This window comes from Xyrauchen texanus, chromosome 1, assembly GCF_025860055.1.
Source record: "Xyrauchen texanus isolate HMW12.3.18 chromosome 1, RBS_HiC_50CHRs, whole genome shotgun sequence".
In the NCBI taxonomy this organism is placed as follows: Eukaryota; Metazoa; Chordata; class Actinopteri; order Cypriniformes; family Catostomidae; genus Xyrauchen; species Xyrauchen texanus.
In genome coordinates, this window is record NC_068276.1 from 51,023,274 (window position 1) to 51,040,397 (window position 17,124).

At 35.9% G+C, this 17,124-nt stretch overlaps 1 protein-coding gene across 1 annotated transcript in view; it reads left to right on the forward strand.

Annotated features, from left to right (window-relative positions):
• Positions 1-17,124, forward strand: part of sema4f (sema domain, immunoglobulin domain (Ig), transmembrane domain (TM) and short cytoplasmic domain, (semaphorin) 4F) — a 94,570-nt gene that overhangs the window by 62,919 nt on the left and 14,527 nt on the right. The window contains exons 2-9 of the mRNA XM_052132051.1: positions 8,348-8,496; positions 10,929-10,988; positions 12,544-12,642; positions 13,260-13,371; positions 13,490-13,609; positions 15,380-15,534; positions 15,765-15,946; positions 16,110-16,251. Of these exons, the coding sequence (XP_051988011.1) occupies positions 8,348-8,496; positions 10,929-10,988; positions 12,544-12,642; positions 13,260-13,371; positions 13,490-13,609; positions 15,380-15,534; positions 15,765-15,946; positions 16,110-16,251 (1,019 nt within the window). The remainder of the gene's footprint in view (positions 1-8,347; positions 8,497-10,928; positions 10,989-12,543; positions 12,643-13,259; positions 13,372-13,489; positions 13,610-15,379; positions 15,535-15,764; positions 15,947-16,109; positions 16,252-17,124) is intronic.

Sequence of the window (17,124 nt, forward strand, 5' to 3'; positions counted from 1 at the left end):
TAGATAATAAAATAAGAACCCACCCAACCCTGTATATATATATATATATATATATATATATATATATATATATATATATATATATATATATATATTTACATTTACATTTACATTTATGCATTTGGCAGACGCTTTTATCCAAAGCTGACTTACAGTGCACTTATTACAGGGACAATCTCCCCGGAGCAACCTATGTATATACCCTGTATATCGCTTGTGGTGGTGATTTTATTCATTTCAGTGGCTCAAATTCCATTCACCAAAAAGATTCGTTCAGATTCGTTCATTGACTTCAAGTTACAGTTCTGTGCCTGTAGCTATATACAGGGTATATACATAGTATATATATTAGGTGTGTAACAGTTCTCTGTAAAAAAATAAAACGAACCGTACGGGTTCGCCAACCATATATATATATACAACAGTTAGTTCCGGTCCTCGAATCTGATTGGACGAGAGGTGTTCCACAAGCTTTGATGGTCTGACACCATCAGAACTCCGACGCTTCACTGTGTGTATCACTCCGCTTGTGTTCATGCCATTCTAAACTAAAGTATAAGAGCAGTGCAGATGTGTTAAGAGCTATTGTTTGTCTTTATTTACGTGTATTTTTTTTTACATTATTTATGCTAGCCAGCTGGTGGTGGCAAAAGATCATTTTTATGTGTAATATGAGCCAGTTAGTTGATGTGAATTGAATCCTCATCAGCCAGTGTTTATATAGATCGCTCGTATTACTACTACAACTATTGCTTCTCTCTTGCAGCTTGTTTTCTCTGCTTTACATTTTGCCAACTAACGCATGCAAACTGTGATGCCATCAACTGATTTAACATATCAACAGTTAATAGGACAGCTTTCTCTGTAGATAGTTGACCCACGTGAAACACAGGCAGAGTATGTCCATCTACAGAGCCATACAGGTGCATTAGTGGAGGTTACAACTGCACATTTGTCACTTTATTTTCTTCGCCAAACTGTGATCCAGATGCGTTATTAAACTAGAGATGAACCACAGAGCAAATGCTTACCGAAACGTGGTTGGCGAACCCGTACGGTTCGTTTTTTTTTTTTTTACAGAGAACTGTTACACACCTAATATATATACTATGTATATACCCTGTATATATATATATATATATATATATATATATATATATATATACACAGGGTTGGGAGGGTTATTTTTAAATGTATTCCACTACAGATTACAGAATATATGCTGTAAAATTTAATTTGTAACGTGTTCCATTAGATTACTCAAGGTCAGTAATTTATTCTAAATACTTTGGATTACTTCTTCAGTGCTGGTAAATTTTTTTCACTTGTTTTGACTATAAAAACTCAGAACAGTGATACAAAATACACATTGTATACATTCTCTGAAAAATCTAAATATCTTATATAGTGTGTTTCTAAAACACAATCAATCAAATTGATCTTGTTTTAAGGATTTTTATATATTTTTTACAGGAAAACAATACAAAAATTATTATCAAGAACACAATATTTGCCCTAATATCAAAAGTCTTACTAGAAAAAATATTATTATGGTCCAACGTGAATTTTCTTGTTAAAAAATATGATCGTGCCCAGTAACATGTGCATGTAAAATGCACATGTTTAGCATTTTAGCTTAGCGTAAAGCTGACAATTTACACAAGGTTTATTTCTATTTCTTCTGCTCCAAACTTACTTTAAACTTACTTCTGCCTGCTCGTGTGAATGTAAAACATCATAAGAAAGTGTTTCACCACTGTTCAAATGCACTTTGGATCACATAATTTATATGCATAAATGTTTTCCATCTGAAAGCACTAAATATTAAATGAAACAAATGACAATAAAATGCAAAGTAATCTCTTCAGTAATCAAAATACTTTTGGAATGTAACTGTATTCTAATTACCAATGATTTAAATTGAAACTGTAGTTATACAGAATAGTTACTTATATTTTGTATTTTAAATACGTAATCTGTTACATGTATTCCGTTACTCCCCAACCCTGTGTGTATATATATATATATATATATATATATATATATATATATATATATAATACACTTGTAATTCAGTTGCACATGCACAAGGCAAATGTGATATTTGTACATTCAGAGTTCTGGCCACCATTCACTTGCATTGTGAGGACCAGCAGAGCTAAGGTATTCTTCTAAAAATCTTTATCTGTGTTCTGCAGAAGAATGTCATATCTGGGATGGCATGAGAGTGAGTAAATGATAAGAGAATTTTAATTTTTGGGTGAAATATCCCTTTACACATTGAGGAACAAACTTAACTTGAGCTGCTGTGAGCTGTGGGAACAAACCTTTCTTTTAACCCCAGGAAATACAATGATTGTTTTTTCAGTTATTTTAGTGGAGGAAAACAAGGTATTTCCTATGACTGGTTTAAATATGACAAACGGTAATGCTAATTTGTTTAGCTTCTCTCTCTTCTCTCGCACAGTATTTCTGAGTTTGACAGCTTCAGCTTTAGAGTACATTATTCAGTAGTAGTGAACCCTCCCTCCTCCTAAAACGGCAATTTCCAAAGTACCTCAGCAACCATAGCCAATCACAGAGCATTTACTCAGCCCACTCAACACACTGTGTGGCCTTACAGTACAGAGTTAGAGAAAGAATGGTGAAAATCAATATGATTTTGGGAGTTGGGTAGATGAGAAGAAAGTGAAGTAGAAAATATTATATTAGTGAAAGAGTGGTATGAGGAGAGGCCAAACACCCTACATCCCCCTGCCTATCTCTCTGTCTCTCCTTCACCAGCACTCGTTCGTCATTCATGATTAATGTGCTGAGACTGAATGAATGATTTATGATGGGAGGTTGGCTTTGGCTGCTCTTTCAGCCTATGACAGCCCAGAGCTTGAGGTTTAGTGACACGAGCCATTGCTTGGGATATTATAATTTTATCTTGCCTGTGTTAGGTTTTGCCTACATTGTGTGTGGACCAGCCAGCAGTCCGCACAAGGAAAACTGCTAAATGAATATTCTAAATAATCTTTTAATGAAAATCTAATAATGTGAAAAGACAAAATGGTTAGGGGATAGAAAATATAATTAGCTCAGTATAAAATCAGATGAAGTCAATGAAAATTGTCTGTGAATGAGGGAAAGAGACAGAGAGGAAATGTGTAGAGTTGCTCAGCAGGAGCTGATGCAATACAACAAATGTCCAAAATTCTCTTGCAATCTGCCATGTTTACACACACACGCACACATACTGTACATGGTCCTTGTGTGTCTCTCGTCTCACAGATGAGTGGTCAGATGCACAGTCTGAGGGGATTGGTGTTTGGGGGAATGGCGGCAGATGGTCTAGCTCTAGGAACCAACACCACATCGGTATGCACAGCAGGGGGAGAAACATATTTGGAAGGACCTAGAGGGACAGGAAGGAGTGTGACACAAGGACATTTAGGCAGGACCTTGCCTGAAGCAAGTGTCTTTGTCTGTTTCCATCTATTCTTCTGTAATTTGCTTCTTCTTTTCACTTATTGAGAATGACAGCTTGAAATAGTGGAAGGGGGTGGGGCTTTTCTGGCAAGTTGTGAGGCACCAATTGAGTGAGAGGTGCAGTAGTGGAGGAGGAAAGATTGAGAATAACAGAAAATTGAAATTAGCATTCAAATTTGGCTTTTATGTAACTAAAGTTGTCAATCAAAAGAGATTGTGCATTTCAGAGATTTTATGCAATGTGGAATTTTATTATTTTATTTTTTTAATGGCAGCATAAACAGAAATAAGACACATTTCCCCCCAAAAATAAATGTATTATTGATAATAATCACAATAAACAACACTTCGGGCTAGTAATAGGCTGTAGTTTATTAACCTAACTGTAAGCTTTTTATGGACCGGCTTCCAGCATGGCTCATCCCGTCAGATTTTTTAACTGGAACTATGATTTATAACAGAATATAACAGAATACAGAATTTAGTGCCACAACTTTATTAGACTTTAAATTTAGTTTTTTGGTTTGCTGTACTGTTATTTAATTTTGATGCATTTACACCCACCGGGCACTTTATGAGGTACACCTGTACACCTACTTATTCTTGCAATTATCTAATCAACCAATCGTGTGGAAGCTGTGCAATGCATAAAATCAGGCAGATACGGGTCAGGATCTTCATTTAAAGTTCACATCATCCATCAGAATGGGGGAAAAAAAATTATCTCTGTGATTTCGACTGTGGCATGATTTTTGGTGCCAGTCAGGCTGGTTTGAGTATTTCTGTAACTGCTGATCTTGTGGGATTTTAACATACAACAGACTATAGAATTTACTCAGAATGATGCCAAAAACCTCCAGTGAGCAGCAGTTCTGCAGACGGAAATGCCTTGTTGATGAGAGAGGTCAACAGTGAATGGCCAGACTGATTTGAACTGACAGAAAGGCTACAGTAACTCAGATAACCGCTCTGTACAATTGTAGTAAGCGGAATAGCATCTCAGAATGCACAACACGTCAAACCTTGAGACAGATGGGCTACAACAATAGAATACCATGTTGGCCTCTTGATCAGGACCATGGTGTTCCTAATAAAATGCTTGGTGAGTGTATATTCTGTACAAATTATGTCAGGAAAATTTGGCAGCAACCGTTGAATTATTGCACAGATTTAAATGCAGAGAAAAATTTTAATTTGTCCACAACGTGTGTTGCTTATACCAGGGTTACCACATTTACATGTCTAAATAATGCGTTTATCTCAAGGCATTTTTCAGTTTTGGCACCAAAAGGTTTTGGCCATCACCAATTAAGTGTCTTGCTTGAAACAGCCCAAGCCATTGTTTCTAGAGCAAAAAGAACATGGTTAGGTGGAACTGTAATGTGGTAAACAAACCTGGAACTACTTCATAGCTATGCAGTTACTGAACATTCATTAACATGGCTGTCAGAATCAAAAATTCAACCGTGCTTTGGTATAGCAAATATTATTTGGCATTTTACTTTTCAAAAGCATAATGCATAAGCTTGTTCATATTTCTTTGCCTTGTTTGCATTTTGACATTTTCAGTGGTAAGCACAGCACTTTGAATGATGGTTCCTCTGCAACACAGACATTCAAACGCACAGATAATCCTCCCGTTTTGTGAATTCATTTGAGATTAAACTCACAGCCTGTCAAATGTGTTAGCTTGTCCTTATAACTGATATAGAAGTCCAAAAGCAGGTCTGGTGACTGCAAAGAAAAATCCTGAGGAATTCTTATAACATCATTAAATGACACAAGAGAGCTTCTTTGTTTGTTTGTGTATATTTGTGTGTGTGCATCTGTGTACTGAATGTGTGCAATATTGCCTGCACACTGCAGATTCTTTAAAAGCATCTTCAGTTGCATTAAGGCTATTATAATGTATAGTATGAAGCATTAGACATTGCAGCCTGGTGTGTGTGTGTCTATATAATGTCACACAATATGTTATAGAGCAAGGGTTGGCAACCTTTTTGACATGGAGTGCCATTTTTTATTTTCCAGGTCATTGGTTGTGCCAATTTATATTTTGAATAGACTCAGATTTTTGAATCACATGATGTGGGTTTATGTTTTCTCTTTTAATCATTTAATGTAATTTTGAGTGTGACTATGGTTTAAAGAGGGTGGACCTATATGCTAGGTTGGAAATCTCATGGATTAATTGTGGTGTTTTCCTTATTGCATCGTGCTGTTCTGAAAGCAAAAAGAAACAAATTAAACACTGAATGTAGGTTGTCATCCACGCAGCCTGACCGAAGCAAAGCGGGCTCATTTACTTACACAAAGCGCTGACGGCTCGTGATGCGTAAATGGATTGCACGTGCAGCGCGAGTCTCGTCACACTTTAATAATGTTTAGCCTCCCATTCAGCTGATGGAATCATGCTGCGTAAACATGAGGAAGGATTACATAAAGATTGGCATGCATAAAATAGTCTACTCCTCTCTTGCTGTTACTGGCATGCCAGTGATTACCCCTACTGTACCCCTGTTATAGAGTATTTGTTAGGTATTATAACAGGGCACTTTTGGCTTGTCAGCTGTCAGATATTAGTTTTAAAATGAGCTGAACTTATTTCATACACATAGTTCTCTGAAAACTTTTGTATGTACATAACTATAGTTTGGGGACAAAATTGTCCACACAAGTGAGCTAAATCAGACAAAACCTCCCATTGGGAGCATTTGGGACACCCTTATTTAAAAAGATGATTCATAGCAAATAATGTAAATTAAAAGTAAATCAAGTTTTTTTTGTATGTTTGTTTTTTCTTCCTAAAAATGCAGAACCTTTGTGTTTGGGTTAGTTCTTAGTAATTATAATTACCTTTGCATAAAAATAATAGAAGGTTTTGGTATGTCTCCATTTAGAAAGTAGCTAAGTAAATGTGGAAATGTGTTTTGGGCGAGACCTCTCTATGCAAGCCTAGAGAAGAAGATGAGGAAAATTATTAGGAAGAAGAAAAAATGGTGGGAGGGATAATTAAAGAATAATAGTTGGAGGAAGGAGATTACATAGAAGTGATTAATCTGATCACGTGTGCTAACATCCCAATCCCAATGGGTGCTATCAGTACAAGCAAGCAAACACACATCCATGCACATATTCTATACAGTACACACATGCTGATGATGTCTGTATGGTCACTGAGACACCATCACCAGTGTTGGGTAATTACAAACAAATAAAGTAATTAATTACTAACTACTAATTACATCTTCTACAGTGTAATTCGATTACTGTAATAATTACTCTGTCTGAGTAATTGCATTACTTATTACTAATTACTTTCTAAAACCCCTTATCAACCTCAACCAGATGAAAAATACAAGGATAGACATGAAATTGTGCTTTTAATTCTTTCAAATAAATCATATAATATAAAATACATTTTTCACGAACTGGCCAAAGAATTTAAGTTGGCTGCATTAAATTAGAAAACATACATTTTAACATTAGACGTTAAATTTAGATTTTAAATTCACTATTTCTTTTATATAGAATTGTGCTGTAGTCTATACAGTATTTAACACAATTACATCAGAAGTAACTGTAATTAAGTTGCTGAAAAATTAAGAGTAATCACTTACTTTACGTTTTTAATGAAAAAGTAATTTAATTACCGTAATTAATTACTTAGTAATGCACTACACACAACACTGCCCATCACAGACACTCAGCCTTTCTGTTTCACATCAGATCTCATTCTAATGTCCTCTCATGAGGTCAGACATTAAACGGAAGGAGCACAGGATATGAACAGTCCAAGGGGAGGAGCATTCATTTGGTACACAGTGTTCAGTGTGTTTCTATGCTGATCATTTTATGTGCCCTGTCAGACAACATTTTCTACTAATACTTTTTATGATTATGTCCTCTGACACTTTAATCACACTATAATAATAGTGTGATCTGTCCTCTCTCTCCTCTTTGCCCTCTTCTTTCTCTCTCTCTTGCTCTCACACTCTATCTCTTAAATATATACACTTGGTTATGATTAGAGTAATGGAGTAATTGAGTGTTTCAGACTTTTAATGAAAGGGAACGGATCATCGCCGATGCTTTATTAAATTTTCCCTGGGCATCTAATCTATATTACATTTCAAACACCATTAAAATTTCAGAACATCAACAAACACGCTAGTATACATATTTATACAGAATTACTGATCTTCACAGATGGTAAACAGAAATTAAAGTTTATATAGAGTTTATCTCTCATGTATGCGTGTATTGGCAAAATGATTATGCTTTTGTGTTTACATTTATGTTACATGATTTAAAATCAACATGAAATGTGGACCAACATGGAAATGGACCCTATTTGCTTTTTAATATAGATTCCAGGTTATTCCACACATGGATGAAGAAAATAATGGTAACCAATTGCCAAATAGTGGTTTGGACATGGTTTTAGGCTGCTGTTGTAGGGAAAGCAGCCTTTTTTAATCTTGCCAATAGTTTACGCGGTAATTTAATGCCAGTTAACGTTAATAAATGCAATGGCAATATTAAAACGCAATCGATTTGAAAAAGAATGTTAACCATCGGGACACATCGAGATGTTCTTCAGCCTCCCCATCCTGTTTAAAAAGCCTCCTCAAGAGTGTTTCAGGAGAGGAGTATTCCTCAACAATTGACAGCAAACTTATTTTCAGGTCGGTCTCCATTCTAATATGGAATGACCACTTTTCCCGATCCACTCAATCAATTCCCACCTGTGCATTTTTTTCTTTTGGAAAATACTGTGAAAATCTGTTCAGTTACAAAACGTAAAATTGGTTGCATTGGTTTTTAATAATGAAATGTAATCCAACCTTCTGTTTCTCCCTATTTCTCTTAGTGGGCATCTCTAAACTGGATTCCCATGAATTTGGTGGTATATACAACTTCAGCACTTTCCTGTTGGACCGTGAGTCTGGGATGCTCTACCTTGGTGCGCGGGATGCAGTCATCGCCGTGGATACCGCAAACCTGTCAAAGAGGAAAATGGTGAGCTTTCTAAGAAGCCAGTCTAAGATGATTTGCTGGTCTGCTTGCCAGATTTAGCAGTCTTTTCTCATGAATGTGACTGTGGCAACATTTTTGCAAAACAAAGTTACTTGCTTTATTACACGTTTCACAGCAGTTTCCCAGTGAAATGACCAGCGGGAAGACAAAAAAAAGCGGGTGAAATGGTGTTGTAATCAGACAAGATTTTTAAGGTGACTATTAGATGGTTTTTACAAGTAAAATGGACCTCCCTAACCTAAAAAAAATAAGTATCATAAATGCAAAAGAGAGGTAAAAACAGACATCCTTACCCTAAACCAACACCTAAACCTTACCACAATAGTGTCCTAAAAGCAAATGCGACAAGAAAAGCATATTTTCTGAAGGAACCACATAATTTCGTGTTGCTTCTATGACACTTTCATCTCACATGTCAGCTTGTCTGCTTTTTTCTGAGTCTTTAGCCCAACACTCTATCAGGTGAATTAGCACAGAAATGAATCATGATGGAATAAGTGTGTAAAAGTAGGTGAGTCTGTAACAAAGTGTTAACATTTTTTAAATATGTGTTTAAAAAATGTGTTTCAATATCATAACATAGCAGTGTGTGAGTAGTAATGCGAAAAATATGTGTTTATAAAGTCGTAACCAGCCATTGTAGTCGTGATTTGTGTGAACGTGAAAAACATGCACAGTTGTTGTAGCACCTCTACTGTTAATTTCACCAGGTAACGGTGAAGAAACGCAAGTCAGTTTGCAAAAATGTAATTACAGAAGCGCTCATTCTATGAAACTCGGTTTGCAGTGGTTTTAAAAGGGTTTTAGGCACTTGTCAGCTGGTCAGGCTGGGAGACCAACTAGACCAGCTTAGGCTGGTTTAAGATTTATTTCGTTTTTTCAGCATTGAATAGAAAGAAACAAGATTAACTGCAATCAAAAGAAATATTTAACAGGGGGAAGATCAGAATCCTTTCAGTCAAATCAAAATGGGGACTGTGACAGGGCGGAGGGCGGGGCCGGGTCGTGATCCTACACACCCGGTCCCGTATTAGGCTATTGGCTATATGTTGTTTTAATAAAAAGCTCATTGTAATAACTATTGACTAACCCTAACCCAGACATTATACCCATAAAGGAAGCTTTTTGCACATTGAGAATAAAAATAAATAAAAAATAAAACCTGTATTTGCTTTATTTATTCATTTATTTTTCAATTATGGATGTCGCCAAATGTCCAAAAAGTGAGGTTTTTAAATCACTCAAATTTAGATCACAGATTTGTCCCCAAAGAACAGCTAAGTATGTACACACACGTCAACACACAGTCATCATAAAAGACAGCTCAACAGGATTCAATACACAGCTTTTCATCAAGCTAAGGAGTATGATCTCATCCTTGGTTGCAAGTGCAGCTCTCTAACCAAATTAACCCTCCCCAACGGCCCTCCCATTTTCCCCTAGCAGCCATCGCTCCCTGTCTCCTGTCAACAGGGTCAACATCTATCACACACTCTAATAAGTCTTCATGTCCGTTTGCCCTCAAGCACATCACACATAGACTGTGTCAGAGTGCAGAACATACTTGCCCCATACCTCTATCTTCACTTTGCTCATTGTCTGAAAGCTGAATTACTCCGTTAACTGTCATGTAATATTAGATAGAAGATAAAGGAGACCCACTGTGATGAGATCATAGCACTGATGCCATGATACTGATATGTGCAGTTGTGTCTGTAGGCATAAAGAGTTTTTAATTATTATTATTATTTTATTTATTTAATGCGTATTGAGAGCCTATTGTTTCGACCCAAATACAAATACCATATACATCATTTTCTTTCTCCCGTAGAAAAATGGATACATTTTGCAGAATGATGATGCTGCTCTTTTCCATACAATAAAAGCATAAAGTAACCATGGGCTGTCTGAACTTGTAATATGATATACGAATATATGAAATATGAATATGAGGTTTGAATATGTGAAAATAAGATTTGAGAGCTACAGTAGCGGGTAAGACTTTCAGTGAACAACATATAATAATCTTCCACTGAAAAAAGAAAATCAGAATTTTAGTTGCTGGGTGAGCCGTTTCTTTCTAGAGTATAGTCATGTGTAAATGAAGACAAATGTTATGTATTTTAGACTTTGGCTGAATTTATGGATATATTTGACCATTAAATAAGCAAATAATGTTAACAGGAACTGCCTGCACATCTCGTGTGTTTTGTATCCACACTATTAAACAGGCCAAACAAGCTTTGCATATTCATGACTGACACTGTTTCTGTATAACCAGTTGGGAATCTGAAGTACTGATATCTCTCTCTCTCTCTCTCTCTCTCTCTCTCTCTCTCTCTCTCTCTCTCTCTCTCTCTCTCTCTCTCTCTCTCTCTCTCTCTCTCTCTCTCTCTCTCTCAATATCTATGTAGATTGAGTGGAGTGTTCCAGAAGAGAAGAGGAAATCTTGTGTCGCTAAGGGAAAAACAGAGGTGAGTCGTGAGTGTGTATGTGTTCTAGAGGGTTGAGGGATGTAATGGACTCAGTAGTAAGCAACAAAGAATATGAATCTTGTGGAAGGGTTGTAAAGTGTGTTTGAATGTGAGTGTGAATGTGTCTACTAATTATGAAAGCAGCAATTTGTGTGAGGTGTGAAGAATAGTCACAATATACTTTAGTTCACTGCCTCTGTGGACATGTCTCTCAATATATACAGTGTAATTGACATAAAATAATAAAAATGACACTACAAGTAAAATAAGGAAATGTAAAGAAAACAATTATAATATAAAAAATATATATTTTATAATAATTAATTATTATTATTATACTTACATATTAATAAAACAATCGTTTATTTATTTAAAATAATTAAATATTAAAATTAATATGAATTTAATAAAGGTAACAATTAATTGAAATTATAGTAATAATAATTGTTGTTATTATTATTATTATCAATAGAGGGAGTAAGAGAGAAGTAATATTCATCTTTAATAATAATCTCTTTTTATTATGGTGGCACATTGGGCAAGTGTGTGTTAAAGAGCTAATGAGCTCACTTAATTGTGGTTAGATACAGAGCATTCATTGCTGTGATGATGGGGGAGGGGTTCTGTGGATGATTGACAAGTGAGCTGAGGCCCTACCGAGGGAAGGTCAAAAGGGTGTGATTAAGCAAACAAAAGGTATGTCATGATGAAAATGAATAAAGAACAAAACGAGAGAGGGATCTGAGGCAGTGGGATAATTGACCTTTCAGACATGTGGCTGTTCATTTAAATATCCTACATTTTTCCTCTCCTTTCTGCAACACACACTCATATTTGATTAAACCCTAAGGAAAGCTTAGAATCTATAGATGAGTCTCCTATTAATCTTTATTGATGTATTTGATGTTCTGTTTAGACTCAAGCCAGCCAACCTTGCTCATAATAAGACAATAGTATTTAGAATAAATGTGTGGAATTAAAATCTACTCTATGTTTTATAAATTGGTCTTCGCTAATTCCTACTGTGAAATGTCACTAATTACCAATTAACCTTGCCTTTAAAAGAATAAAAGATGGTGGGAGGTCTCACTGTAGGAAATGTCTGAGGGTTGTAGATACAACCCAATGGGCATCAAGTTATCGATTAATGTCATTAATACAGAAACACACACCTTTTTCACCCCAGCAATGTTAAACGTCACCCTTTAAACATCCATAAGAATTGTGCTAGCCTTAAAGCATGTGACCATCTGGAAACTGCCCAGAATGTTGTTCTCATACACTTGCACTACAGCTTAGACCTTTCAAATAAACAACTAGAACATTTAAATAAAATGTGTTGGTGAACTGCTTGCTTTGGGTATAACTGCTTTTAGAATTTACATTAATTAGTATATAACTTTTATCTTATCTGTAATATTTTAATATTTAAACTGAAAGCTGTAGAATATACCTCTGTTGTTTGTAATTTACCAAAACTCAGAGAATCACTGTGTATTACTAAGAGGTTTTGGTAATCAATGTATGCCATTCTTTACTCTGGTGCCCCTCACAGGACGATTGCAAGAACTACGTCCGTCTGCTTGAGTTCTTGGGAGATGGACGCATATATGCCTGCGGGACGTTTGCCTTCGACCCCCAATGTGCCTTTATTGTAAGTGTACTGTACGTGTTTCAGCAATTACACTGATTTAAATCTTTTTAAAATGCTAAGTTGGATTAGATGTTGGTTGGGTATCTACCAGGATCCAAAATTGATCAGAACTCAGGCCAGAATGTGGTTGTAGACAATGGACAGCTATATAATGTATAATAGTGGCTGGCCAGTTATAATGTTTTCTAACCGGGTGTTTATTCTGTTATCTGATGTGCATTATTTACAGCTACTTTTGTATTCAGTAATGATTTTAATTTATAACAGCAATTATTTTTCAGATTGATCATTTATTTAAGTTAAATTACTTCATTATAATATTTGACATAAATGGCTAGAAAAAGAATGCCCTCGTGCTTTCCTAAATTTTTCCCCTTAATACAAAAGAACATTTCTGACACTGATATTTGCATTGAATTCACAGCAGTGTACGGATGGTGACAGATACATTTCAACTAACCTGTCAGCCTAGCTCTCAATAATTGACAGTTTTCCACGTGTGGTACCTGTATCATTTGTTTTAGACTCACCATTCTCCGCCTCCCTTCTTCCTCCTTTTTATTCTCAATTATTTTGTATTTAATATACATTTTTTCTTTCCTCCCTGCATTGTTTAGAACATCTCTTCATTCTCTCTGGAGACGCAAGAGGACGGTAGTGTGAAGATGGAGACTGGGAAGGGAAAATGCCCCTTTGAGCCCAGCCAGCACTACACTGCCGTCATGGCAGGTATGATAGTACACACACTCACACCCACATACACTCAGATGTGACAATAAGAAAAAGGAGAAAAGAGCATGAGTCATGACAATGTTTCTGTTTCTGTTTCACTCTCTCTCTCTTTCAGGAGGGATCCTTTACACTGCCGCCACTAGTAACTTCCTTGGCACAATGTATGACATTTCCAGGGCAACGGGCATGGAGCAGGAACGCATCCGGACTGAGCAATCTATAAACTGGCTTAGTGGTAAGACACTTATATGTACAGATACATGCAGTAGCAGTTTTAACCACCATGCAATTACAATGTGAGGGGCCCCTCACCCCGGTAGGAAAGCTCAGCAAAAAATTCTTGAGTGGTGACATGTTGTTCTGGGTACATGTACGAATACGCTGTTGTCAACACTCTTGGAGCGGTTCATGTTAGAAGCCGCTGGGGTCGGGACAGGTGATTTTTTTAAGTAGGGTTCGGGTTTGTAATTTATGAAAAAATATATAGGCCATCCGAAATTGTTTTGCGCTCGTGCTCTCACTCACAGATACGGGCGAACGGATGAGTTAGGGGCTGTTCACACCGAATGTGTTTTTTTCTGATTTGCCATTGTTTACCTGTGTACGTCCATACCTGCTGCACCATGTCTCGCTGTTTCTTCAGTGTCTCATGGAGGACTGGCACATTTTTAGACACTGTGTCAAGTTAATAAGAGCTTCAGGTTTCAAAAATGCATGCCGAGACACCTGCGATCTGTTGAACTGTGTCTAGATTGTTTTTTTTTAGCACAGTGTCATAAAGATTTTACATTGAGGGGATTGTTACAATTTTCCAGATTGTTCTGTAACAAGCAAATATCAGCGCTTTATTTTTTTCCCTTCTGCTCTAGTGTGCTGAGGGGCTGAGGGGCTGCCGTGCTTTGTATGTTTATTGTTAATTACGAATGTTGCCTACTATGCTTACATTAAATACAGCCTCGGCATCAGAATATAAACTTCAGGTGAAAGTAAAGTAAATAAGACAGGAATAAATTACTATTGTAGTCAACAAATCCTCAAAGTAATACAAATATTGTATCATATTATAATGACAATCTGGAGAACAATAAATAATTGTTGGATTATAAAATTAATAAATTACAACTGAATTCCAAAATGTTACTGGGTGAAGTAGTAGGTTTTGCACAGCCTGTTCAAAAAAAAATGTGTATACATTTATGTATGTAAATATTGCTTTTTTTATTACTGTATTGTGCAAAACATGCATTAATTATCTTTAACTAGATTTTTATTTCATTGTACATTTTGAATGTACTTGGCTACAATGGTTTATAGGATGGATTTAAATTATGATTTAAAATATTGGTTTTGAATTTTTGAAGCAAACATTTTCAAAATGGGGTTCCATCTTGGTCGGATACATGTTTCCGCACTGAAGTAATCAGTCAAAAATACATATATGCTGTATTTAATGCAAATTTACCCCCTGACATTTTCATGACGCACCAAAGACACCCACTAAATGTAAAGTGCAATTTTTCTTGTTATTTAATGTGATGCCACGACCCCTGCTACGTTATTATAGTTTTTTTTATTATTTTATTATTTATTAAGTTATTTATTTATTTATTTTAGTTTTCATTACTTTTCACTCTATGAATTATTTTGAATTCTTTAATATTTTATTAGTTTCAGTATATTTATTTTTCATTCAGTTTTAGTATTTTAATGGTGTTAAATTATCTTCTAGTGTTATTTTTACATATTGGCATTTTCATGTTTAATGAAGGCAAGTTGTAAAGGTTTTTAAGAGGTTGTAAAAAAAATTATACTGTGTATCAAAAACTGAATAAAAAATTTATAAAATTTCATTTTAGTTACTTGTGGAGAGTTGAAAATGTATTTACGTGTAGTGTCAGTTTTTTTCCAATGTTAGTTTACATTTTTTATTTCAGGAACCAAAATGTTTTTATTTAGCTTTCGTTACCAATTATAAAAACTATTCCCTGCATGTTTCTGAACACAGATCCGGAGTTTGTGAGCTCTGCTTTCATTCAAGAGGATGAAAAGAAAAACCCTACCGGTGAGGATGACAAAATTTACTTCTTCTTCACCGAGGTGGCTAAAGAGTATGACCTCTACACCAAGGTCAAAGTGCCCAGAGTAGCAAGAGTCTGCAAGGTATGAACAAATATTTATATGGTTGTGCTTGTAATGTCTCTGATGAATGTTGTACAATTCTGCTCTCAGCTGATGTGTAATTCAATTGTACAGTTCCACTTGAGTTCAGATTTCTGCAGTCAAGAAGTTCTTACATTCTTTGCCATCTGTCTGTTTTTCATCACACATGACACATAGTATCTAATGTTTTATGTCCTATTTTGGTCTTTCTTGCTCTCTTTCTGTTCCAGGCTGATGTAGGTGGTATGAAGACTCTGCAGAGGCGGTGGACAACATTTCTGAAGGCCCAGTTGGTGTGTGAAGATCGAGCAAGTGGACAGAGATTTAATGTTCTGACTGATGTATTCACTGTTCAGCACCAGCCTGGAGACCCAAGCAGCACTCACTTCTATGGCATATTTACCTCACAATGGTACATTGATCTATCTCACCTCTGGTCTGACCTCATCTTCTGAGCTGATCTCATTTGACCTCTTACCGTTTTGTTCATTTGCTTTTCATTTTTTCCATGATTGATTTTCTCCACATGTGCATATCCAGCGGAATTTCATGTTGTGTTGATGTGTAATGGTTAGGGAACGGGAGGAGTTGTCTGCAGTGTGTGTGTACAGTCTGGAGGAGATCACTAAAGTGATGAATGGACCCTTTAAAGAGCTAAAGAAGAGCTGTGAGAACTGGATTAACCCAGAGCCCATACCATCTCCACGACCAGGACAAGTATACAACTGCACCCTCACTACCATACAAGACCATAGAATATTATAGTATTGCATAATATTAATATTATGCAATACTATACTATACTATACTACACTATACTATTCTATACTATACTATACATTTTGGAAAAAAACACTATACTATACCTTAACATACCACACATTATGCAAAACAATACTATATTATACCAGACCATACTACATATTTTACAGAACAATACCATACTATATTACACTATACTCTACTATACCACACAATATTCAAAACAATAATATACTATAATACACTATACTATACTACTGTATAATATGCATTATGGAAAACAATGCTATACTATACCTTAACATACCACGCATTATGCAAAACAATATTACAATATAATGCACTTTAATATATTATACAAAGCCCAAAGTATACAAACTGTATACAACTGTATGAAACACCAGACTATTTCTTTTCAGGGGTTTAGACCCATAAATATGTCTTTATAGTCCAGTTATACACATCCAGGTATCTCCTGACCTCCTCACACACGTGTTCTTGAAATGCACATCCACTGTTGACATTTTTACCTTCGTCTCCTGTAGTTTATCGGCGATTACATCTCCTTCTAGCGCATCTTTGTGACAACATCGCCTCTAATGTGACTGTTGCCACCTTTTGGACCCACTTATTAGTGCAAATAATTCCAGGTGCGTGCGCATTCTGCACGTTCAAAGACGCGCGGTTAGAAAAATCGGGCTGTGTGCATTCAGTGCTCGAGCACTATGTTGATAATGGGAATTGTGCCACGCATCCTGTACGTGGATGCTCAGCTATGGGCTTAAACCACATATTAGGCAAAACAATACTATGCCATACCATACCACA